Below are 27,225 nucleotides of genomic sequence, written 5' to 3' on the forward strand. Positions count from 1 at the left end.
TGATGGGTTTGCCTGATTCCTTGGCAGTGTGTCTCAAATTTTAAATGTGCCTTTCGGTAAGAAGTCACCAGGGATCTGGTTAAAATACAGATTCTGGTTCCCTAGGTCTGGGGTGGGGCCAAGATTTGCATTTCTAACACGCTCCCATGTGATGCTGATGCTGGGGGTCCGTGGACCACACTTTGAGTAGCAAGTACCCACCTGCCCCCTAGCTCTACTTCTTTCAATAACTAAGAACAGAGAAGGATATTTTTAGGAAGAAGAGTTCTGCAACCACCTCTTTCATTGCAATGAAACCAGTATAAATATTAGGGACATTGTTTAGAAGACCAGTGCATCTTGCCCTGTGTGAGGAACACCAGAAGGCTCCTCTTACTGAGGCAGTTTGTGATGAAAACTTCTGGTTTGTGTTGTTGCTAGGGCACTGCCAAGGGAGCCAGCTACATGGAGGGAATGTGTAACCTAATATTAGTGCATGTTAAATAAGGAGCTCTGACCTTAGAAAGCTGGGAAGGGTTCTGTTTCACTCCTTTCCTCAGCCAACAGGCTAGTACCCCTGATGAGGTAAACCTGAGTGTGTTCATCCACTTGAGGTGGCTGCAGAGCTCTTTCTCTACGTAAAAAAAATATTGTATTGTTGAACAACTCAAAATATATTGGTATATTCACATTTATTTGGTTATGAGAACTAGACCTGCAGATGAATTCTAAGACTTAATAGGTACAGCATTTAGAAAACAAGCCAGCTAAGTACAACTGGATTCAGGCTGCTGTCACATTAAACCTAAGGGGCGATGCTCTTTTCAACAAAATGGCCCTGGATGTTATCTCACCCGCAGAGAGTTATTAAGAGGCACTGCAATTTTACAGTATCCTATCCAATAGGGCAGGAAAACTTATGGAAGCAAAAAAGCAAGGCATATCATCTTGTCTTTCTTTTTTGAGTTTTAGCTGGAGCCAGAAGTTAGCAAAAGTCAAGCCTCCTGTTGACACAAGTAGCCACATAATTGCAGAATGTTAGTGCTGGAAAGGTCCTAGGGGATCCTCTAACACAATGCCACTTAATTTTCAGGGGCTTCTTGTACTCTAGACTCCCTTCCCCAGAAAAACACACATATGCTATCTTGTATGTAATTCCGGGGATTGGTGGATTCCCTGGGGGACCCGTGGATTCCAGGTTAAAACCCTCTGCTGTAGTACATATTCTTCTTTTTTAAGATGAGAAAACACGGCACAGAAAAAAGGTGACCCATCACTGGTCTCATAGCAATGCATAAGGAGAACTAATCAGACCAGAGGATTTAAATGCTGTAAACATCCATGAAGGAACCAGGGGTGAGTATCTGCAGATTATTTCTGACAACTCAGAGAAGCATAGGCACCAAGTATTTTTTGAGAGAGTTATAATTTTTAGCCAAGAGAATCCCAATATTTAACCAAGTAACATTTGAAAAAGTAGGAAAAGTATAACTGAGCCAGAAATTTATTAGACCTAGATTTTATGATGTATTCAAAAGGCATAAGCAGGGTGCCTGGCTGCTGCTTTGTAGCTGCGGTTGAAACTGCAGTTTGGGGTGTTTTTTAGGGCACATAATAAATTCCTTTCAAAGACTGAATTCGCAAGCCTTTGTGATTCTTCCACATCCCCGCAAAAGATGCAGGCAGGATGCTGCCCTGAAACAGAATTCTCAATTTGGCAACACATTTTAGGGTTCAACCCCTGGCACAGTTTAGGTGCTCAATAGTTGCTGATTTGAATGAATGGGTTTTATTTAATATTAACCGGAGAAGGGAGATGGGGGAAGGTGGAGAGAGATAGCACCTAATGTGTAAATCCACAGTGGATTTTGGGGTTCCCAGTAAGGGATTTAGAGCTCTCCAAACATAATGTGGAGCAAAGGAAGCTAGACCCAAAAGGATATATACAATATGATTCCATTATATGAGGGACAAAGCTGGCCAAATTAATCTGTGCTGTTAGAGGTCAGAATATTGGATACCTTTGGTGAGGAAAGGGGTATGCTGGTTTGAATCTGTTTTGTACCCCATAAAAATCCATGTTCTTTTAATCCAATCTTGTGGGGCCAGATCTATTGTTGTGTGGGATCTTCAAGGTGGGTCTTAATCCCCTTGCTAGAGTCCTTTAAAGGAGAGACATTTTGGAGAGAGCTCAGAGCCAAGAGAGTTTAGAGAAGCTGAGGAAGAAAATGCCCCAGGGAGAAGCAAGAAGGACCCACAGTGGCTGAGAGAGCCATTTTGAAACCAGAAGACCGACAAGAAGAACCAGCAGAAGTCACCATGTGCCTTCCCATGTGACAGAGGAGCCCAGATGCCAGCAGCCTTTCCTCTGAGATGGTATCCTCTTGTAGGTGCCTTAATTTGGGTGCTTTCATGGCCTTAGAATTGTAACTTGTAACTTAATAAATCCCCATTGTTAAAAGCCAACCCATTTCCGGTATATTGCATTCCAGCAGCCTTAGCAAACAGAAACAAGGGGTTTGGTAATGGGGTAATATGAGACATGGACTTCTTGGATGCTGGCAGCCTTCTATTTCTTACTCTGGATGCTGGTATTCACTGTGCATTCACTTCGTGATGACTCATCAAACTATACTCTGATGATTTAGCACTTTTCTTTATGTACGTTATACTTCGAAAACACACACACATACACACACACAAATAAGAGGTCTAGGTCAGTGGTTCTCAAGTTTGAATGTGCACACAGATCACCTGGGGATCTTATTAAAATATGAAATTTTAATTCATTTGGACTTGGATGGGGTATGGGATTCTCCATTTCTAAAAAGGACCTAGAAACTGATCTCTTCAGGATCTCTGATGAGAGTAGTTTCAGTTTGCTAAAGCTGCCAAAATGTAATGTACTGGAAATAGGTTGGCTTTTACAATGGGAGTTTATTTGTTCACAAATTTACAGTTTTGAGGCCATGAAAGTGTCCCAGTTAAGGCATCAACAGGATGATACCTTCTCTGAAGAAAGGCCAATGACATCTGCGGTTCCTCTATCACATGGGAAGGCACATAGCTGGAGACTGCTGGCCCTCTATTGAGTTTAGCTTTTGGTTTTCATGGCTTTCTCTAAAATATCTCTGGGCTTCTGTCTTAGCTTCTCTTGTGGGTCCTTCTTGCTTCTCTTTCTAAGTGTCTCTGAGCTCTCTGAGTTTCATCTGTCTTTTATCCTTTCATAGAGGACTCCAGCAAGGGGATTAAGACCCACCTTGCATGGGCAGGGTGTTGTTTGTTTTTTTCCTTCCCCCATTTTTCTACTCATCCATCCATAAACTAGAGAAAGGGGAGTGTGGTCCATATGGCTTTCCCAATCACATTGTCACACCTCATAAACTACATTTTTATACAATCATCTTCAAGATTCATGGGTTCTGGGTTCTAATGGCATTTCAATGAAATGTTGGTGTAAGAATACATTTGGAATTGTAAAACAAAAAGCTCCCTTATGTGTTAAATAACAAATTGGTAACTGTAAGTTGCCTCCAGGAAATTGCCCTACCCCACTTTGTTTAAAGTTAACTGGTCTGTGGTACTCAAAAGACTGGGAACCACAGGTGTGGTTCTTTCCTTTTGAGAAAGGAAGACATTGCCTTAGTATCCAGCTCAAAGGAGTTTGCCAAAAAAGTGGAGGGAGGGATAATGCCTGGAGACTAGGAAAAGGATGGGTAGACTATTCTAAGACTTTTTCAAAGAGCTTTGCAGGTTATCAGCTACATTGTGTTAGTTTTATAATCTTTCTTGTGATCTTAAAAAGAGGAAATGTGTGTGTGTGTGTGTGTGTATGTGTGCAGAACTGCTATATGTCATATTTAGTAGGACACCATCAAGTGGAACTGTGCTGTAACTTTATTTTGAAGTTGGAATTGTTTAAAAGGGGATATTCATTCACTTCTCCCCAAAACTGATGCTTTACACCACTACCAAGTAGCAGTACTCACAGAATCTGAGAGGTAGAAGAAAATTTAGGGATATGTATATATAAAGCCTTTTTCTTTTTGGAATAATTTTAGACTTACAGAAAAGTTGCAAGGGTAATGCAGAGAATTCCCATATACACTTTACACAGCTTCCCGTAATGCTCATATCTTACACAACTTTGGTACAATTGTGAAAACTAAGAAATCAACACTGATATAATACTATTAACTCGGCTACAGACTTTATTAGGATTTCACCAGTTTTTCCACTAATGATCCATTCCTGTTCCAGAATCTATCAGGATAGCACATCATATTTAGCTGTCATATCTCCTTAGATTCCCTGTATCTGTGACAGTCAGTCAGTCTTTCCTTAAAACAATGTTTAACTCTAGGAACTGCAGACATATAGAAAAATACAAAGGAAAAACAAACCAGCCAGAGAGAAGAGGCATTAACATTTAGCACACTCATTCTTGGAGCAGACTCTATTCTTGGTTCATATACGTCCACTTCCTCCTTTCTTGCAGAGATCCAATTTTACCTGGGAATAGAACCTTCAAGAGGCTCTGCACTCAGGAAAGGGGCTGTACTTTGAGGATGGTTTTCCTTACTCTTAAAAAGAGTTATACAAGATGAACAGTGCATTTTCTGCCTCTGGATATTGTCCTCTGGATATGCCCCTTGTAATGTAAGCTACTTTTAGTTGAGTATTTTTTTCCTTGCAGCCAAAAATATCCTAACTGATAATCCTACCTAGCAATCACTCATCATGTATTCTCATTTCTATGAATCCCAGTTTGTTCTGGAATTCATCCTGTTCTTCATAGCTATTTGATTCAAGGCAGGCAAGTCCTAGCCCCAGGAAGTGAATGAGGAGTGGGCTAAAGAGAATTTAGGGAAAAGAAATGATGAACTCAGGGATTTAAGTTCCCAGCTCAAGGTGTGCATAAAACCTTCCGTTACTTCCTTAAAAGAAATTCCTATCTCCTGCTGCCATAGGACATAAATTTCTGAAAACCAAACCTAAAGTCTAATCATGCAAGTGACTGAATTGCAACAAAAATTGAATTCCCAATCTCAGAGTCTCCTTCGTTAAAGTTAGGGCATGGACTGGAAAGGAAGGGGACCTAGAAAATTGGGGTGGGGGCATGTGGGTAGATTCTGACAGAGCTGGGGGCCTTGAACTTGGAAATTCTCCTTTGATCCTTGCCTGGGGGTGGGGTGGGGTGGAGGTTAGACTCTCCTAACCTGAAGACCCTGCACTGGCCTCCCCTGCAATGCACTCCTCAGGATCTTCACTCACCACCTCTCCTTGCTTCTAGACCTGGACCTAGACTCAAGTCCCAGCAAGCATTTATGCTTAGGTGAGGTACCACATATGATCTGTGAGAAGGTACAATACACATCAAAAGAATTCTTGATTTTTCCAGGTTATATCAGCAGAAACCTGGGGAATGAGTGTGGGAAAGGATCTTAAGGATGTGGGCTCAAGGTAAAAGGCATATAAAATTGGATTGGCCAAATTTATTGATAGGAAATCTAAGCAGAGAATTTGGATTCAATGTGTTAGCTTGAGGGGCTGAGAGAGGCTCTAAGAGTTGGGTGTTTATTTGATTAACATATGGATCCACTAAATGAAGTAGAAATGCCAGAGCTTCTTTGAAATACTGTAGAGGAAGGTATCCAATGACTTAAGAGATAGGAAAAGAGGGGGGGAGAATCTTCTCTTTATATAAAGGAATGACCCTCTCTTTATCTTTCCCAGGAAGGTCCTTAGGACATGCCTTTCACCAAGGTTGTGAAAAATAAAGTTTGAGGTGAGTCACAGCACCCTTGTAAAGCTTGGAAGTGGCTCTTTTCTGTAGGCTGGGAATACCTGTAGGAACTGCTTCCATTGACCTGGGATCTTAAATTCAATGGATGGCATTCAATCACCAAGACAGTGTGGGTGTGGTTACCATGCAGAGCCAAAGCAGTAATGAGAACAGCCTGATTTGCAGAGATCTTTAGTGTTGACTAGTTCTCATGATGTCCTTAGAACTAAAATAGATGGGTAGTCTACTAAAGTCTTATTTGATCTATATAAGTGGAAAAGCTGTAGGTCTAGTGAACAGAAGTCTGACTTGAATTACTAAAACAGAGTTACAATTTCTCATTCAGTTCCTAGACTTGAGCCAGTTAATAGACCCAGAGTCCCTCAAATGAAGGGTAGGCTGTGTCCCCTTGAGGAAGGACCCCCGTACACTGCCAAAACTTTATGTTGTTAATCTTCTGCCCAGACTTCCCCAAATGACTATGCCTTTCCATCCACAGAACATCCTGCTGGTCCATTATATTGATGATATTATACTAATTGAACCTGGAGAGATGGAAGTAGCAACTATTCTAGACACAGTGGTAAGATACTTGTGTGCCAGACAGTAGGAAATAAGCCCCACAAAAATTAGGTGCCTTTCAGTTTGGTGAATATTCTAGGGGCCCAGTGATCTGGGGCATGTCAATATATCCCTTCTGTGCCAGTTTGATTGTATTATGTCCTCCAGAATGCCATTATCTTTGATGCAGTCTTGTGGGGGCAGGTGTATTAGTGTTGATTGTGTTGGGAACTGTTGATTGAGTGTTTCCATGGAGACGTGACCCACCCAACTGTAGGTGATAGCTCTGATTAGATAGTTGCCATGGAGGTGTGGCCCTGCCCATTCAGGGTGGGTCTTGATTGATTTGCTGAAGTACTTTAAAAAGAGCCACACAGGCACAGATGTTTGCTACAGCCAAGAGGGACACTTCGAAGAATGCACACAAGCTGAGAGAGGAGATGAAGCTTAAAGAACAACATTTTGGAGGCAGCCTTTGAAAGCAGACTTTTGCTACAGAGAAGCTAAGAGAGGACAAACGCCCCAAAAGTAAGTAAGAGTGACATTTTTGAGGAGCTGTAGCCTAGAGAGGAATGTCCTTGGAGAAAGCCATTTTGAAACCAGAACTCTGGAGCAGTCGCCAGCCACGTGCCTTCCCAGCTAACAGAGGTTTTCTGGACACCTTTGCCCATCCTCCAGTGAAGGTACCTGATTGTTGATGCCTTACCTTGGACACTTTATGGCCTTAAGACTGTAACTTTGTAACCAAATAAACCCCCTTTATAAAAACCGATACATTTCTGGTGTTTTGTGAAAAGGCAGCATTAGCAAACAGGAACACCTTCCAAGATGAAAGACAAATTGCAGCATCTGAACCCTCTCCCATTAAAAGGCACAATGCCTAGAGGGTCTCTTTGGATGTTGTGGGCAACATGTACTTCATTTGGCATGTGTGCTGGTTTGGATGCCTTATGTCCCCCAAACACAACATTCTTTGATGCAATCTTGTGGGGGCAGATGTATTAGTGTTGATTAGGTTGGAATCTTTTGATTGTTTCTGTGGAGATGTGACTCAATCAACTGTGGGTGAAACATTTGAGTAAATTATTTCCATGGAGATGTGGACCCAACCATTCCGAGTGGGTGTTGATTTAATCACTGGAGTCCTATACAAGAGCTCAGACAGAAGGAGCTCACAGCTGCAGCTTAGAGAGACATTTTGGAGAACACCAGTTTGAAATGCAACCCAGGAGCAAGCAGACACCAGCCACGTGCCTTCCCAGCTAATAGAGGTTTTCCAGACGCCATTGGTTTTCTTCATTGAAGGTACCCTACTGTTGATGCCTTTGTTTGGACATTTGCATGGCCATAAGACTGTAACTTTGTAACCAAATAAACCCCCTTTCTAAAAGCCAATCTATTTCTGGTATTTGCATAACAGCAGTATTAGCAAACTGGAATAGCATGCTACTCCAATCCATTTACCCAGTGATCTGAAAAGCTCCTCATTTTGAATGGGATCCAGAACAGGGAAGACTCTGCAGGAGGTCCAGACTGTGGTGCAAACTGCTCTGTCACTTGAGCCATGTGACCCAGCAAATTCCATAATGCTTGAGGAGTCAGTGGCAAATGGGGATGCTGAATGCAGCCTTGGTAGCTCCCTAAGGTGATTCATAGCACAGATCCTTAGGATTTTAGAGCAAAGCTTTGTCATCCTCTGTAACTACTGTTCTTTCGAGAAACAACTTTTGGCTTGCTACTGGGCCTTAGTAGAGATGAATACTTAACCATGGGCCCCCAAGTTACCAAGTTACCATGCAATGTGAGCTGACAATCATAAACTGGGATGTTGTCTGACTCAGCAAGCCATAAAGTTGGGCACGCACAACAGCACTCCATCAAGTGGAACGGGCATAAGAACCTGAGCTCAATTAGGACATGCAGCCATAAGTAAGCACTGAAAGGAAGTGTCATAGATTCCCATGACCTCTACTCCTGCCACAACACTTTCTCTCTCTCAGCTTGCACCTGTGGCTTCATTGGGATATCCCTATGGCCAGTTTACTGAAGTACAGAAATGCCAGTTGACTGAAGCAGACAAACCACAATATGCAGGCACCATACAAAAGTGGACAACTGCAGCATTACAATCCCACAGTGAATGGACCTGCTGGACAGTAGTGAAGGAAAGTACTCCTGGTGGGCAGAACTTTACCAGTTCATTTGTTGGTTCATTTTGCCTGGGAGGAGAGTTGGCATCAATCAATTCATTGGCTGTGGCTAGTGGTTTGGATTTATGGTCAGTGACTTGGAAGAGACACAGTTGGAAAATTCATGGCAAAGAGGTTTGGAGAACAGGTATATGGATAGATTTTACTGAATGGTAATGAAAGGGTGACCTCAATAGAGGAGGATTATAATAATCAGAAGGACAGAATGATCCATTCTGGAGGTGTCAGTCAGCCTCCCTCTCCAGCCACTCCAGTCATCACCAATGGTGGTGATAAAGGTTATGAGTGGGCTCAGCAACATGGACTTCTGCCTATCAAGACTGATCTGGCTATAGACACTGCTGAGTGTTCAGTCTTAGAACAGCAGAAAAAACACTGAACCCTTGAAATAGCATCATTTCCTGGGTTGGAGGTCAGCCTGATGCCCGGTGGCATGTTGGTTATATTGACCCACTTCCACCAAGGAAAGGGCAATGCTTTTCTCTTACTGGAATAGACGCTTACTCTGGTTATGGATTTGCTTCTCTGCCCACAGTGCTTCTGCCTAAACTACCATCCATGGGCTTACAGAATGGCTTTCAGACTGATTGGTGACTTGATCTATGATCTTCCAACTTCCCTCCTGGACTTTCACTTCCCCAAATGTGAGGCATAGCTCCTATAATAAATTCCTTACCTATTAACTCAGGGGTTGGCAAACTGACTCCTGGGTCCAAACCAGCCTGCTGCCTATTTTTATAAAGAAAGATTTACTGGAACACAAGTTGCACCCATTCCTTTACTTATTAACTATAGCTGCTTTAAGACAGCATTGAGTAGGTGTGACAGAGACTGTATGCCCCCCAAAGCCTCAAACATTTATTATATGGTCCTTGAAAATGTTTGTCAACCCCCCATTCATAGTGGATCTGCTCCTCCTGTTGAATCCTGATAAATACACATGGCCAACACAAATATCCGTGAGGTGGGGAAATATACTCCACCTCTAGTGAAAAGAACCGAAATGTCAGAAGGTAAAGGGCATGGATGCAGAGAGGGTTGAAGAATTAAGAAAAATAATACACCCTACCACATATGCTAAATTAAATTAAATTTAATTTAATAGAAGTGAAATTGAAGAAATTTCTGACCTTAAGATAAATGTTTCTTCACCACAAGAGATAGTAGTTCCTAAAATATCCTTCCAAGCCCCACCCCCTGCCAAAAAATGATGATGAAAACCATTAGGGGTTGAATTCACTATTTTTTTTTTTTTTTTTAATCTTCATTTTTTTTTTTGTGGCTTTTTTTTTTTTAATCATCATTTTATTGAGATATATTCACATACCAGGCAGTCATACAAAACAAATCGTACTTTCGATTATTTACAGTACCATTACATAGTTGTACATTCATCACTTAAATCAATCCCTGACACCTTCATTAGCACACACACAAAAATAACAAGAATAATAATTAGAGTGAAAAAGAGCAATTGAAGTAAAAAAGAACACTGGGTACCTTTGTCTGTTTGTTTCCTTCCCCTATTTTTCTACTCATCCATCCATAAACTAGACAAAGTGGAGTGTGGTCCTTATGGCTTTCCCAATCCCATTGTCACCCCTCATAAGCTACATTTTTATACAACTGTCTTCGAGATTCATGGGTTCTGGGTTGTAGTTTGATACTTTCAGGTATCCACCACCAGCTACCCCAATTCTTTAGAACCTAAAAAGGGTTGTCTAAAGTGTGCGTAAGAGTGCCCACCAGAGTGACCTCTCGGCTCGTTTTGGAATCTCTCTGCCACTGAAGCTTATTTCATTTCCTTTCACATCCCCCTTTTGGTCAAGAAGATGTTCTCCGTCCCTCGATGCCGGGTCTACACTCCTCCCCGGGAGTCATATTCTACGTTGCCAGGGAGATTCACTCCCCTGGGTGTCTGATCCCACGTAGGGGGGAGGGCAGTGATTTCACCTTTCAAGTTGGCTTAGCTAGAGAGACAGGGCCACATCTGAGCAACAAAGAGGCATTCGGGAGGAGGCTCTTAGGCACAACCATAGGGAGGCCTAGTCTCTCCTTTGCAGCAACCGTCTTCCCACGGGTAAAACCTGTGGTAGAGGGCTCAACCCATCAAACCACCAGTCCCCTATGTCTGTGGTCATGTTAGCAACCACGGAGGTGGGGTAGGCGAATACCCCTGCATTCTCCACAGGCTCCTCAAGGGGGCACTACATCTTTTTTTTTTCCTTGTTTTTCTTTCTTTTTTTTTTTTTTAACTTTCCCTTCTTTTTTAAATCAACTGTATGAAAAAAAAGTTAAAAAGAAAACAAACATACAATAAAAGAACATTTCAAAGAGACCGTAACAAGGGAGTAAGAAAAAGACAGCTAACCTAAGATAACTGCTTAACTTCCAACATGTTCCTACTTTACCCCAAGAAAGTTACCTAATATAGCAACATTTCTGTGAACTTGCTCCTACTATATCCATCAGAAATTAACATACCATAGTCATTCCTGGGCATCCCCAGAACGTTAAATAGCTTATCTGTTCTTCTTGGATTATTGTTCCCCCTTCCTTAATTGCTCTCTATTGCTAGTTCCCCTACATTCTACTTTATAAGCCATTTGTTTTACATTTTTCAAAGTTCACATTAGTGGTAGCATATAATATTTCTCTTTTTGTGCCTGGCTTATTTTGCGCAGCATTATGTCTTCAAGGTTCATCCATATTGTCATATGTTTCACGAGATCGTTCCTTCTTACTGCCGCGTAGTATTCCATCGTGTGTATATACCACATTTTATTTATCCACTCATCTGTTGAAGGACATTTGAGTTGTTTCCATCTCTTGACAATTGTGAATAATGCTGCTATGAACATTGGCGTGCAGATATCTGTTCATGTCACTGCTTTCCGATCTTCCGGGTATATACCGAGAAGTGCAATCACTGGATCGAATGGTAACTCTATATCTAGTTCTCTAAGGAACTGCCAGACTGACTTCCAGAGTGGCTGAACCATTATACAGTCCCACCAACAGTGAATAAGAGTTCCAATTTCTCCACATCCCCTCCAGCATTTGTAGTTTCCTGTTTGTTTAATGGCAGCCATTCTAACCGGTGTTAGATGGTATCTCATTGTGGTCTTAATTTGCATCTCTCTAATAGCTAGTGAAGCTGAACATGTTTTCATGTGTTTCTTGGCCATTTGTATTTCCTCTTCAGAGAACTGTCTTTTCATATCTTTTGCCCATTTTATAATTGGGCCGACTGTACAATTGTCATTGAGTCGTAGGATTTCTTTATATATGCAAGATATCAGTCTTTTGTCAGATATGTGGTTTCCAAAAATTTTTTCCCATTGAGTTGGCTGCCTCTTTACCTTTTTGAGAAATTCCTTTGAGGTGCAGAAACTTCTAAGCTTGAGGAGTTCCCATTTATCTATTTTCTCTTTTGTTGCTTGTGCTTTGGGTGTAAAGTCTAGGAAGTGGCCGCCTAATACAAGGTCTTGAAGATGTTTTCCTACATTATCTTCTAGGAGTTTTATGGTACTTTCTTTTATGTTGAGATCTTTGGTCCATTTTGAGTTAATTTTTGTGTAGGGGGTGAGGTAGGGGTCCTCTTTCATTCTTTTGGATATGGATATCCAACTCTCCCAGCCCCATTTGTTGAAAAGACCATTATGACTCAGTTCAGTGACTTTGGGGGCCTTATCAAAGATCAGTCGGCCATAGATCTGAGGGTCTATCTCCGAATTCTCAGTTCGATTGCATTGATCTATATGTCTATCTTTGAGCCAGTACCATGCTGTTTTGGCAACTGTGGCTTTATAATAAGCTTCAAAGTCAGGGAGTGTAAGTCCTCCCACTTCGTTTTTCTTTTTTAGAGTGTCTTTAGCAATTCGAGGCATCTTCCCTTTCCAAATAAATTTGATAACTAGCTTTTCCAAGTCTGCAAAGTAGGTTGTTGGAATTTTGATTGGGATTGCATTGAATCTGTAGATGAGTTTGGGTAGAATTGACATCTTAATGACATTTAGCCTTCCTATCCATGAACATGGAATATTTTTCCATCTTTTAACGTCCCCTTCTATTTCTTTTAGTAGAGTTATGTAGTTCTCTTTGTATAGGTCTTTTACATCTTTGGTTAAGTTTATTCCTAGGTACTTGATTTTTTTAGTTGCTATTGAAAATGGTATCTTTTTCTTGAGTGTCTCTTCAGTTTGTTCATTTCTAGCATATAGAAACATTACTGACTTATGTGCATTAACCTTGTATCCCGCTACTTTGCTAAATTTGTTTATTAGCTCTAGTAGGTGTATCGTCGATTTCTCAGGGTTTTCTAGATATAAGATCATATCATCTGCAAACAATGACAGTTTTACTTCTTCTTTTCCAATTTGGATGCCTTTTATTTCTTTGTCTTGCCGGATTGCCCTGGCTAGCACTTCCAGCACAATGTTGAATAACAGTGGTGACAGCGGGCATCCTTGTCTTGTTCCTGATCTTAGAGGGAAGGCTTTCAGTCTCTCACCATTGAGTACTATGCTGGCTGTGGGTTTTTCATATATGCTCTTTATCATGTTGAGGAAGTTTCCTTCAATTCCTACCTTTTGAAGTGTTTTTATCAAAAAGGGATGTTGGATTTTGTCAAATGCTTTTTCAGCATCTATTGAGATGATCAATTGATTTTTCCCTTTTGACTTGTTAATGTGTTGTAATACATTGATTGATTTTCTTATGTTGAACCATCCTTGCATGCCTGGAATGAACCCCACTTGGTCATGGTGTATGATTTTTTTAATGTGTCTTTGGATTCGATTTGCAAGTATTTTGTTGAGGATTTTTGTATCTATATTCATTAGGGAGATTGGCCGGTAGTTTTCCTTTTTTGTAGCATCTTTGCCTGGTTTTGGTATTAGATTGATGTTAGCTTCATAAAATGAGTTAGGTAGTGTTCCATTTTCTTCAATGTTTTGAAAGAGTTTGAGTAAGATTGGTGTCAGTTCTTTCTGGAAAGTTTGGTAGAATTCCCCTGTGAAGCCATCTGGCCCTGGGCATTTATTTGTGGGAAGATTTTTGATGACTGATTGGATCTCTTTGCTTGTGATGGGTTGGTTGAGGTCTTCTATTTCTTCTCTGGTCAGTCTAGGTTGTTCATATGTTTCCAGGAAATTGTCCATTTCCTCTACATTATCCAGTTTGTTGGCATACAGTTGTTCATAGTATCCTCTTATAATTTTTTTAATTTCTTCACGATCTGCAGTTATGTCGCCTTTTTCATTCATTATTTTGTTTATATGGGTCTTCTCTCTTTTTGATTTTGTCAGTCTAGCTAGGGGCTTGTCAATCTTGTTGATCTTCTCAAAGAACCAACTTTTGGTGATATTTATCCTCTCTATTGTTTTTTTGTTCTCTATGTCCTTTATTTCTGCTTTAATCCTTGTTATTTCTTTTCTTGTACTTGGTTTAGGATTGGTTTGCTGTTCATTTTCTAGCTTCTTCAGTTGATCCATTAGTTCTTTGATTTTGGCTCTTTCTTCCTTTTTAATATATGCGTTTAGTGCTATAAATTTCCCCCTTAGCACTGCTTTTGCTGCATCCCATAGGTTTTGGTATGTTGTGTTCTCATTTTCATTTGTCTCTATATATTTAGCAATTTCTCTTGCTATTTCTTCTTTAACCCACTGATTGTTTAGGAGTGTGTTGTTTAACCTCCAGGTATTTGTGAGTTTTCTAAGTCTCTGATGGTTATTGACTTCTAATTGTATTCCATTGTGGTCAGAGAATGTGCTTTGAATAATTTCAATCTTTTTAAATTTATTGAGGCTTGTTTTATGTGCCAGCATATGATCTATTCTGGAGAAAGTTCCATGAGCACTAGAAAAGTATGTGTATCCTGGTGATTTGGGATGTAATGTCCTACATATGTCTGTTAAATCTAATTCATTTATCAGATTGTTTAGGTTTTCAATTTCCTTATTGGTCTTCTGTCTGGTTGATCTATCTATAGGAGAGAGTGATGTGTTGAAGTCTCCCACAATTATTGTGGAAACGTCAATTGCTTCCTTTAGTTTTGCCAGTGTTTCTCTCATGTATTTTGTGGCACCTTGATTGGGTGCATAGACATTTACGATTGTTATTTCTTCTTGCTGAATTGCCCCTTTTATTAGTATGTAGTGGCCTTCTTTGTCTCTCAAAACATCCCTGCATTTGAAGTCTATTTTATCTGAGATTAATATTGCTATACCTGCTTTCTTTTGGCTGTGGCTTGCATGAAATATTTTTTTCCATCCTTTCACTTTCAGTTTCTTTGTGTCCCTGTGTCTAAGATGAGTCTCTTGTATGCAACATATTGATGGTTCTTTTTTTTTGATCCATTCTTCGAATCTATATCTTTTAATTGGGGAGTTTAATCCATTTACATTCAACGTTAAAACCGTGAAGGCATTTCTTGAATCGGCCATCTTATCCTTTGGTTTATGTTTGCCATATTTTTCCCTCTCTCTATTAATATGCTTTATTGTACCCATACCGAATCTCTTTAGTACTGAACCTTTCTCCAAGTCTCTCTGTCCTGTCTTTGTTTCTGTGTCTGTAGGGCTCCCTTTAGTATCTCCAGTAGGGCAGGTCTCTTGTTAGCAAATTCTCTCAGCATTTGTTTGTCTGTGAAAAATTTAAGCTCTCCTTCAAATTTGCTGGATAAAGTATTCTTGGCTGGAAATTTCCACAGTTTGTCTCTGCCACTGACCCACAAGTCTTTGGTATTGGTGTATGGCTCCTGAGACTTGCAAGTGGGCCCCTCTTCCAGGCCGTGCACCCTGGGTCCTCTGTTGAGGGATGACTGTGCTATGTCACAGGTGAGTGCTGTCCCCCCAGGGCAGTTCTGGGCTGCTGGGCTGTTTAGGGAGGCTCCCAGTCTGCTCAAATGATGGCTGAATGGGGCTTTGTTAATTCACACTGCTCCACCTTCCCAGCTCTGGGACAATCAGCTGAGGTTGCAGGGAAGGCTAATGTCCACGCCCAGTTTTGTGGTGTGTGCCTGTTATTTGAAGCACTTCCGTCACACTGGGTTGTCTGGGGCAGCTCTGGGCTATGGGGCTGGCGATGGGCAGGAGTGTTTCCTGTCCACCAGGATGGTGGCTGTGAGCGGACACCCCCCTTTTCTTGGGTAGTTGTGGTGTTTAGTGAATTTTCTCAGCCAGTGGATTATTGCCTTTTGTCTCAGAGCTCTCTTAGTTCTGCTCTTGACTTGACGTGCCCAAATTGCAATTCTTTGAAGCTTTCTGTATTGGGCTTCTTAGAGTAACTGTTTTAGAAAAAGAAAAAAGGATTAAAAAAAAAAAAAAAAGGGCCCTCCTCAGAGATCTAATGGGTTATTGAAATGCTAATAGACAAAGCAACCAGGGCCATTAAGGAAAGGTCCACAGGGCAGAGAGATCAGCTTTTCTTCGGGATTTGCATATGCGCCTCAAGGCCTGAGCTCCGCCATTCCCCTTTCTGTGTTCACCAGAACTCCAAAAATCCTCTGCTTTTATTTTGGAGTTTTTCGTGTTATTTTTTTTTTTCTATGCCTGTCTCCTCTCTGCTGGTCTGGCAGCTCTCAGATTCTCTGGTGTCTGGTCTCAGTCTATCTATGGTTGGAGTTTGAATCAGTAGAATGAGTTTCCGAGAAGGGCTACCACTGCAGTTCTCCCTTCTCCTTCCCGGAGCTGACAGCCCCTCCTCCCACGGGACTGAGCCTGGCAGGGAGGGGCGCGGGTCCCCTGGCCGCAAAAACCCACAGATCTCGCTGATCTCAGCAGTTCGACATTTCCATGAGTGTTGTATGAAGTATGCCCAAAGACAGATTGCTCTGTGGTGTCCAGTCCCCGCAGTTCCTGGCTTTTTACCTACTTTCCTGGAGGAGTAACTAAAACTTACAGCTCACCAGTCTGCCATCTTGCCCCGCCTCCCCATGTGTCCCAATGAGTCTTATATTTGGACGTTTCATATTATCTATCATATCCCTGAGGTCCATTTCGATTTTTTCAATTGTTTCCCCATTCTTTCTTTTATGCTTTCATTTTCCATTCTGTCATCTTTGAGGTCTCTGATTCGTTGTTCAACTTCCTCTAGTCTTGTACTATGAGTGTCCAGAATCTTTTTAATTTGGTCAACAGTTTCTTTAATTTCCATAAGATCATCCATTTTTTTATTTAGTCTTGCAATGTCTTCTTTACGCTCTTCTAGGGTCTTCTTGATTTCCTTTGTCTCCCGTACTATGGTCTCATTGTTCATCTTTAGTTCTTTGAGTAGCTGCTCTAGATGCTGTGTCTCTTCTGGTCTTTTGATTTGGGTGCTTGGGCTTGGGTTATCCATATCGTCTGGTTTTTTTCATATGCTTTATAATTTTCTGTTGTTTTTGGCCTCGTGACATTTGCTGAACTTGATACGGTTCTTTTAGGATTTGTAGACCAATTGAAGTCCTTATCTCTAATTTATCAGATCTACAGCTTCGTGGAGTACACTTTCTCTAACTAACCAGCAGGTGGCGTCCACGAGCCACCTGTTCTCCACAAGCCAGTTCTCCCCTGCTTAGCCTTTTTGGTGAGTGGGGGAGTGTGTCTTGTGGGGTCCAATTGGTGTACCAAGCTTGCGTGTGTAGTTGGTGTTGCCTTCCCTGTATATGGGGCGTGTTTCTGGGCAGTCAGGGAGGGGGGGGTGGCTCTAACAATCAAATCTCCCTGGTGATCCTAGAGTTTTAAAGCTGCTGCAATAGTCTAATCCTTCAGTTCAGTCCTGCCACAGTTTGTCTCTGCCACTGACCCACAAGTCCTTGGTATTGGCGTATGGCTCCTGAGACTTGCAAGCGGGCCCCTCTTCCAGGCCGTGCACCCCGGGTCCTCTGTTGAGGGATGACTGTGGTATGTCACAGGTGAGTGCCGTCCCCCCAGGGCAGTTCTGGGCTGCTGGGCTGTGTAGGGAGGCTCCTAGTCTGCTCAAATGATGGCTGAATGGGGCTTTGTTAATTCACACTGCTCTAACTTCCCAACTCTGGGACAATCAGCTGAGGTTGCAGGGAAGGCTAATGTCCACACCCAGTTTTGTGGTGTGTTCCTGTTATTTGAAGCACTTCCGTCACACTGGGTTGTCTGGGGCAGTTCTGGGCTATGGGGCTGGCGATGGGCAGGAGTGTTTCCTGTCTACCAGGATGATGGCTGTGAGCGGACACCCCCCTTTTCTTGGGAAGTTGTGGTGTTTAGTGAATTTTCTCAGCCACTGGATTATTGCGTTTTGTCTCAGAGCTCTCCTAGTTCTGCTCTTGACTTGACCTGCCCAAATTGCAAGTCTTTGAAGCTTTCTGTATTGGGCTTCTTAGAGTAATTGTTTTAGGAAAAGAAAAAAGTATTAAAAAAAAAAAAAAAAAAAAAGGGCCCTCCTCAGAGATCTAATGGGTTATTGAAATGCTAAGAGACAAAGCAACCAGGGCCATTAAGGAAAGGTCCACAGGGCAGAGAGATCAGCTTTTCTTCGGGATTTGCATATGCGCCTCAGGGCCCTTCCCCTTTCTATGTTCACCAGAACTCCAAAAATCCTCCGCTTTTATTTTGGAGTTTTTCGTGTTGTTTTTTTTCTATGCCTGTCTCCTCTCTGCTGGGCTGGCTGCTCTCAGATTCTCTGGTGTCTGGTCTCAGTCTATCTATGGTTGGAGTTTGGATCAGTAGAATGAGTTTCCGATAAGGGCTGCCACTGCAGTTCTCCCTTCTCCTTCCCGGAGCTGACAGCCCCTCCTCCCACGGGACTGAGCCTGGCAGGGAGGAGCGCAGGTCCCCTGGCCGCAAAAACTTACAGATTTCGCTGATCTCAGCAGTTCCACGTTTTCATGAGTGTTGTATGAAGTATGCCCGAAGTCAGATTGCTCTGTGGTGTCCAGTCCACGCAGTTCCTGGCTTTCTACCTACTTTCCTGGAGGAGTAACTAAAACATACAGCTCACCAGTCTGCCATCTTGCCCTGCCTCACTATAGTTTTTTAAAACAACAGTTTCAGTTTTAGACAGAGTTGGTGCTCTAGTTTGCTAATGCTGCCAGAATGCAAAACACCAGAAATGAATTGGCTTTTATAAAGGGTGTTTATTTGGTTACACAGTTACAGTCTTAAGACCATAAAGTGTCCAAGGTAATGCATCAACAGTCAGGTACCTTCACTGGAGGATGGCCAACGGTGTCCAGAAAACCTCTGTTAGCTGGGAAGACACATGGCTGGTGTCTGCTCCAAGTTCTGGTTTCAAAGTGGCTTTCTCCCAGGACATTCCTCTCTAGGCCACAGCTCCTCTTCTAACTGTCACTTTTGGTTGCTCTTGGGGCATCCTCTCTTAGCTTCTCTGGAGCAAGAGTCTGCTTTCAATGGCCATCTTCAAATTGTCTCTCATCTGCAGCTCCTCTCTCAGCTTCTGTGCATCTTCAAAGTGTCCCTCTTGGCTGTTGCTCCTCTTCAAAATGTCACTCTTAGCTGCACTGAGTTCCTTCTGTTTGTCAGCTCATTTATAAGGCTCCGGTGATTTAATTTAGACCCACCCTGAATGGGTGGAGTAACACCTCCAGGGAAATTATCCAATCAGAGTCATTACCCACAGTTGGGTGGGGCTCATCTCCAAGGAAACACTCAAAGAATTAAAATCTAATTAACACTGATAGGTCTGCCCACACAAGATTACATCAAAGATAATGGCATTTCGGGGGACATAACCCATTCAAACTGGCACAGTTGGTACACTCCAAGTTATAAGAGATGAAATGATTACTACTGTTACATTGCCTTTCTTCTCCCCTCGCCCCATCTCCCAATTTTTGCCTGGATTATTTTTCCCTTTAGTCCTAACTGTCTATTTAAACAGATTCAGTGTCTACCATCTATTTTTCTAGGTGGCTTCTCCATTCTAGAGTAATTTATTTCAATTCCTCTTTTGATGAGATTTTGATTCACCATAAAAATTATTTTTTAAAGAAGAGCTCATAGTCACTCAAGTCTCTGAATTATTTCGTGTTTGAGAGTGCCTGCCTGTTCCTTCTGTGTCAATTTGACTGGATATAATATTGGTCACACTTTTTGCCCTGAAACATTTTTAAAGGTACTCTTTGTCCTCTTGTATTGAATGTTCCTGTAAAGGGAGTCTGAGGCCAGCCTGTTTTCCTCCTTTAAAAGGGACCCATTTTTGGTTGCCAAGGGTGGGGGTGGAGGTGGGCTAGACAGGTGGGGAGAATAGGGGAGTTAATGCATAATGGGTGCAAGGTTTCTGTTTGGGATGATGGGAAAGTTCTAGTAATGAATGGTGGTGAGGGTAGTTCAACATTGTAAATGTGATTAATCCCACTGAATTGTATGCTTTTAAAAAGTAGGTTTACTCGGACAAGCCCCAGCCTTCGAGGGCTGACTTCTCTGTGAATACAAATGTTAGAAACCCTGAGGTAGGGTGCAAATAAACAGTAAGACTGACGTGGTATTTGGCCAAGGAACTCAAGAGCTCTTAACCAGTCACTGAAGTCTATGAAGCCCTCAAGGTGTAACATACAAGCATTGAACCTCAAAGTGTATCATACAACTATTCGTGCTCGGGAAGAAAGAGAGACAGAGAGGAACGGAGACGTGGCACGATATACAGTGCAGGGAGTTGTGAGCATATGGCCCTGAGTGTGTGAGGGAAGCAGGCCTGTGGGCTTCTCAGAGTGGGAGCATCTTTCCCCGTGGAGTTGATTCTAGTCATTTGTTTGCTGGGTTTTGTGGGGTGACACTGTGTGAGTGAGGTCATCAGAGGCACAAAGGTGAGCCCTAACTCAGGGGGCATTCTGCAGGCACAGAGCTGTTGGCCGGTTCCCAGCACTCCCTGACTTCCGTGGAGGTTGTCCCACCTCCTGCCATAGGGGCCCACCTTATCCCATTAGGGACACAGAATCAGTTTTCTGGGGAACCCGAGCTGGGTTATTATCCCCATGTACGCGGGAAGAAGTGGAGGCTGAAGGTGGTTCAGTGACTGTCCCAGGGTGTCACAGCAAGTGAGCACCGGATCCCACACCTGGGAACCTGGGCACCCGTTTTAACAACGGCAGTCAGGTGACAGGCCCAACCAGGAAGGAGTATGTCCTGGGGACCAAGGGTGCCCCACTTATGCTCTCCTTGGGGCCTGTGGGTGCATCCACCCCACCTCACTTGGCTGGCATCCCCTCCTTGCACCCTTTGGCATGGGAGTGGGAAGTGGGAATAAAAAGGACCCTTTTGAAATAGAAGAGAAGCCCGGCTGCATCATCTGAAAGACTAGAATTCGAGTCTTTGCAGTACCCAGGACGATGAGTGGCAGGAAGTGTGGTAAGGAGCTTCTAGCCACAGCAATTTTGTTACAGAAGGTCTGGATTTGTGCAGGAACTTGGGTCCTAAAAAAGTTACCCCGACTGAAATTTTAGAAAGCAATGCCATAGTAAAAAAACCTGAATTTTCAAATGACAAGCTCTTTTTGAAAAACACAGAACCCACCTGGATAGTGACCTAAAAGAATTTCTACTATTCCATTGTTTTCACGCATGCTAAGCACTACAGTTCATAAATGCATTTCTGAAAAGGGCCTTTTATTACAGTATCGTAACCAAATGGAAGGCACAAAGTGTATTTACAAAAGAGCCACCACCACCACCACCAGAGAGAAAAGTTAATATTTTGGTGAATTTCCTTCCTGTTGTTTCTATGCATATATAATTCTTTTAGGAAATTGTGAACATATTGTACAGACAGTTTAGGTTCACCTTCTGCTTCTTTTATTATACCAATATATCATATGGGAATTCTATTATTGTAGAAGCAGGCAGGTGGGTGGTGAGGGGAGTTCAGGCCTCCCTATGAGCTGGGGCAACATAGGACCCCAGATTCCAAGGAGAGCAGGAGTTAGACCCAGTGGGGGCCACAACCCCCCATCTTTGGTCCACTCTTCACATGGGGGATTGGGCTGAGGTCCCTGGTGTCAGCTGAGTTTCCGGTTGTGACCAACGCTGGGCTGAGTGGTACACTGCGACAACAGTACATTGAAGGGAGGCTATTTTTCAGGCAGTCAAAGAGAGAGAAGCATGTTGGTTTAGCAAGGTGCCCTGTAGACTTGGGAGCAAGCTGAGGGAGGGTCTGATATGGAGGGGAAGGGGCCTGCAGCTGCGCCAAAAGGGAGGACGGAGGCTTCTCAGGAGGGTGGAGGAGGAGCCCTGCGGCCCAGCTCCCTGACCTTGAGACCCTCCTTCTCTCACCTGGTGATTCCTGAGCATCTGCAGGGACAGTGCTCTGGGCCAGGTGCGGAGGACGTAGAAGGTCCTCCATGCAGAGCTGTTCCCTCTGCTGGAATATTCTCTCCAGAATACTCTCTCCGGAATACTCCCAGGGCTCGCTGGCTCAACTCCTTCAAGGCCTTCTCCACTCCACGTCACATGTCATTTCAGCAAGGTCTTCCCTGGTCACCTTATTTAACATTCCAACCATTACCCAATAGTCCCTATCTCCCTTCTCTGCTTTATTTTCCTTCTTTATAACTTATTCCCTTCTATTATACAGTAAATTTGATTTCCTTATTTTGTTTCTTGCCTGTCTCCCCCTACTAGAATGAGAGTGGGGATTTTTGCCTTTTGTTCACCGATTTATCTTTGAGGCCTAGCACAGAGTAGAAACTCCATAAACTGTTTCTGAGTGAATAAATACAACCAAATCTGGCACATTGCCTATGCTTGGAAATGAGCGAGTGTTTGGCCTATTGAGAACTAAGGAAATCACATTGACTCTTGCTTTATGATTTTCTGGCAAGTGGCTTTAGATTTATTCATCCACTCAGAAAATATTTATTGAGCGCCTACTACATGCCTGGCACTGCTCTCAGCGGTAAGAGTACAGCAGTAAACAAAACTAAGAGGACAAAAGAGACGATAAGCAAATAGCTTATAACATAATGTCCAGTGGTGATAAGCGCTATGAAAAATTCAGCAGTGTAAATGTTCTGATTAACTATTGATGCAAAACAAACCAGCCCCAAACTCAGTGGCCTAAAACTACGTTTTGGTATAATTCCTCATGGTTCTGCGGTTGCCTGGACTCATTGGGCTGGAACTTGCTGGGGGTCTCACATGTGGCTGCAGTCGGATGTTGGCTAGGCCTGGAGTCCTTGGAAGGCCCTGCCGTGCTGGACATCGAGATGGGTCACTCGCTTGGCTACAGTTGATGTTGACTGTCAGCTGGGAGCTCAGCTGGCTGCTGACCAGAGCGCCTGCTTGGCGCCCCTCCATGTGGTGTGGGCGTCTCACAGCAGGCAGCTGGGTTCTGGAAGGAGCTCTCCAGGAGCAAGAGTTCCCAGAGGCAGGAAGCAGAAGCAGCCAGGCCAGTTAAGGGCTGGGCCTGGGACTGGCACAGCAGCTCTTGCACCATATTCTCTTGTCTCAGTAGTCACAGGGCCCACCCAGCTACAGGGGGCTGGAGAAAGAGTATGTGAGGCAGGAGAGCTGGCTGCAGCACCTTTAGAAAACACAATCTGCTTCAGAAAGAGGGTACTGAGTAGTGGGGAAGCAGTAGGGAGAGGCAGTTTTTATAGGGAAGGCCTCTCTGATAAGGTGACTTTTGAGAATAGGCCTGAGGGGAGTGAGGAAACGAGCCTTGTGGGTATCTAGGGAAGAATGTTCTAGGCCAAGAAATAGCCAGCACAAAGGCCCTGAGGCAGGAGCCTGCTTGGCATGGTGAGGATCAGTTGCAGCAAGGTGGGAGGGCAGCCATAGACCAGCACGTGTAATGGCGGGGTGTGTGGACACCGTGTCTCACCCTTAGGTCTGAATATTTCCAAGAAGCATAGAGGCTTTTAAGTGGGTGAGGGGTTTTTGCCACAGCCCATGCTGATGACCTCTTCTAATGCCTGCTTCGTGTCCCCATCCCAAACCCGCTGGTGCTGTCACCTGCAGGTTTGTCCTTTGCTTCTTGTTCTCCACCAACCCATGAGGTCTTGTCATTAGGTCACGCTCTTGGTTCCAGAAGCCAGGTGCCAACCAGGTCTCCCCTGTTACTGTGTTTGCTGCTATCAGACGTGGGTGCCTGGGGCAGGTCCTGGGTGCCCATGCCATAGCCCTGGTGTCACAGCTCTCTTCCTTGTCAGGTCAGCCCAGCAGGGCTGTGACACATAAACAGGGTAACAGCTCAGAACCAAGGAGGCCCAGGTGCCTTCTGCCAGGACTTCAGCCTGCCCTGTCCCCTGCCCAGCTCTGGCCAGGCCCCTTCTGTGGGTCTGAAGTACCCCCCATCCCCATCCTCACCCATGAGCAGATCCACTGGCTGGCTGAGCCCTGCTTTACACGGTTGGATAATCTGGAACCATGACTGACCCCAGCCTGGCTCTGGACTCCTCTGGACTTCCAAAATGATAGGCTCATCTGTCTGATTTGCTGCCTTAGGCCCAGCTGCTTGGGTAGAGGTTTCAATGGTGCATGAGTCCAAGACCTCCTGGGTTTGAATGTGGCTCTGCCACATACTCATAGTGTTACCTTGGGCAAGTCATTTAACCTCCCTGTGCTTTTGTTTCTGCCTCTGTAAAATGGGGCTTATAATAGTACTGACCTCATAGGTTTGTTGTGAGAATTAGTTGAATTAATTCATAAAAAGAGCTTAGAAGGGTGCCCAGCACATGGAAGGTGCTCAGTAACTGTTGGCTTTTATTATTTGACTATGTTAGAGTCTTGTGACTCCTTGTAAGACGCTCCAGACTTTCCCAATCTGCTACCCAGAGCTGGACCCCACAGCTAGAGCCCACCTTGAGGCCCGTTTTCTACCGGGGCCTCTCAGGTTACTCCCCCCTCGGACAGCCCCACTTTCCTGATAACCCCTCAGGCCCTGCGGCCCAGCCCACTCAGAGTCCCTGAGGCAGGGCATAAAGTCCATCCTGTGATAAAATTTCTAGAGGCTGGACCCTTAGAGATTAGCAGCTGCCACATAAGCGGCAAGCTTTGGTTGGCTAATAACATTTCTTGATTAAAGGATCTGGGTGGGAAGAGGCGCAAGGTGGTGGGAAGAGGACACTAAGAGAATTCTCTTGAATCTGCACCTGCAGAGCAAGCAGTTTTTACTTAGACTGCCTGTCTACAAGCACATGCTGCTTGGGGGTGCTCGTGTGTATGTGGGGGTAGGGAGGAGAGACGCCGAGCGGGCGGCAAAGCCTCTCACCCTCCAGTGGTGATGAGCAGGAGGTGATGAGCTTTGTCCCTCATTTGGGGATCACAGCTAGTCCAATGAGTTGACCTCATCACCAAAGACAGAAGAATCAAGGAACGTTTGAAGGTGAGAAACAGGCTGTGGTTTCTTTGTTACTTTTGAAAGCTTGGACGTTTTGACACCTTCATTCTGGCCATCAGTGCAGATGCCATCCTCCTCCTCTCTGGCCACTTATTCTCAGTCTCCTCTTTGGGGCTTCCTACCCAGGCCCCATCCACAGACAACGCTGTCCTCCCTATTCCGTCCCTGCCCAGCGAATTCTCCCTTTACACATCCCAGCCATGGCTTCAATCACCCTCTAAAGCTGATGGTTCCTGGCTCTCCTCAAGGTTTGATCCTCCCTGGGCCTCTGCCCAGAAATGCCTGCCCTTTTGACTCCCCCTCTCCTGGCTAACTCCTGCTCATCTTTCAGGGCTCAGCCCTTTTGGACAAACATCAGGGAGATTCTGGCATAGGTGGTCCTGAAACCGATTTAAAGAAACACTGCTGTGCTGTAGCAGGCTGTTTCCTTGTCTCTAGCTAGAATGTAAGTGTAAGTTCTGTGAAGGCTATTTCATCTTCTGAATCTGTCTCAACAACTGAAAATAGGGATTCCAGAAGGAAAACAGAGAAAATTGAAGGGGAGGGAATAATCAAATTATAATTTTTAAAAATCTCAGAACTGTAGGGTATGAATTTCCAGATAGAAAGTGCCCAACACCAAAGAATGATAATATGACACTTCATCAAGGCACAGCATTGTGAAATTTCAGAACACTGGGGACAAAGAAAATTCTCCAAGCTTGAGGGGAAAAGGGGGAACAGGTAACAAGGGATTACAACAGTTTTTTAATTCTAAACACTAGCACTGGGAACAAGAAGGTAATGGAGCAATGTCTTCAAAATTCTGAAGGAAATTATTTCTATCCTAGAATTCTATATCCAGCCCAATTATCAAGTAAATATGAGAGTATATAAATACATTTTCAGATATTCAGGGTCTCAAAAAGGTTTATTCCCACCCCCACCCCATATGCCTTTCTTTAAAAAGCTACTAGGAGATGTTCTCCACCAAAACAAGATAGTAAACCAAGAAAGAAGAACTCTTGGAGGAAAGAAATCCAACCAGGAAAAAGTCTGAAGGAATCCGCATGAGGGCAGTTAAGGCAGAGCCCAGGATAAGCTATGCCCCAGTTGCCAGGGGCAGCCAGGTCATACAGGAGCAGTGTGTCCAAGACAGACAGGAGGAAGGATGTCCTCTTTAAGATGCCTGCTGAGGACAGAATGCCTGGGTGAGCCTGGCCCAGATTCAAATCTGTATTTGTCTTGTTTTTACCTTGTACAGGTAAAGTACCTGGTTTTCCTTCCATGCCCTCCTGGGTCAGCTGAGGTCACTCATTTCATCTCAGTTATGTGCTGCTTTGACTGCTTTCTGAGTGCTTGAGGTAAGCCATGTGTATTAGTTACCTATAGCTGTGTAACAAACTACCCCAAAACCTAGTGGCTTAAAAGACCAAACCTTTGTTATTTCAGGGTCTCTTATGAGGTTGAAGTCAGACTGTCAGCTGGGGCTGCAGTCTTGTATGGAGGCTTCAGCGGAGGATCTGCTTCCAGACTCACTCAAGTGGTTATTAGCAGACTTAGTTCCTCTCTGGCTGTTGGCCAAAGGCCTCCCTCAGTTCCTTGCCACATGGACCCCTTCATAGGACAGCGTATAACAAGACAGCTGGCTTCCCTCAGAATGAGTGAGCAAGACAGAATGTGTACCCAAGATGGAAGTCACGGTCTTTTTTAGAACCTAATCTCAGAAATGACATCCCATCACTTTTGTTGTATTCTGTTCATTATAGGTAAGTCACTATGTCCAGCCCAAGCTCAAGGGCAGAGGATTACATGAGAGTATGAATATGAGGCAGTGGGATCATGGGGGGCAATCTAGAAGCCGTCGACTCCATTATGTGAGCTTCCAGGCACAAAATGCAGCCCGCTTACCCAACCATATCCCTGCCAGATGTCCAGTCTTGCCCACACGATAGCACTGCCAGGCAACCTACTCCTGGTGAGCTCTAAGTTTCCAAGACTAGCTGTGCCCACTGTCCTCCTCGGAAGGGGTTCTTGGACATTCTTAGGGAAGCTGAAGCTTTTCTATGACCTGGAGACACTGTTTAGAATATCTCATCCTTGGAGCCTTCATCTAGGAGCGGCAATACTGTCCTCTTACACAGCTAGGTTTGTGGTGAATAACCAGTTTTCAAAACTAAACAACACTTAGTTAGGTACATATAGTTAGGTGGTCAACAGTTTTAAAAGTAAGAAAATGATGTATGTAAAAATCAGCCAGTTGGTTACATCTTTGGAGGAGGGAGGAAGATATGATTCAGGAAGGACCCACCTGGGGGTCCTAAGGGTCTACTAATGCCATATTTCTTAACCTGGGTTATGCATACACAGGTGTACATGTATGTTTTATATAATATATGAT

The 27,225-nt window shown here is 43.7% G+C and overlaps 1 protein-coding gene across 1 annotated transcript in view; it reads left to right on the forward strand.

Annotated features, from left to right (window-relative positions):
* The window catches only part of SLC37A3 (solute carrier family 37 member 3), a 156,900-nt gene extending 130,461 nt beyond the window's left edge, over window positions 1-26,439 (forward strand). Inside the window, exons 14-15 of the mRNA XM_037836029.1 lie at window positions 26,089-26,188; window positions 26,277-26,439. Of these exons, the coding sequence (XP_037691957.1) occupies window positions 26,089-26,187 (99 nt within the window). The 3' untranslated portion in view covers window position 26,188; window positions 26,277-26,439. The remainder of the gene's footprint in view (window positions 1-26,088; window positions 26,189-26,276) is intronic.
* The last annotated feature ends 786 nt before the right edge of the window (window positions 26,440-27,225 follow it).

This window comes from Choloepus didactylus, chromosome 5 (genome assembly GCF_015220235.1).
Source record: "Choloepus didactylus isolate mChoDid1 chromosome 5, mChoDid1.pri, whole genome shotgun sequence".
NCBI lineage: Eukaryota > Metazoa > Chordata > Mammalia > Pilosa > Megalonychidae > Choloepus > Choloepus didactylus.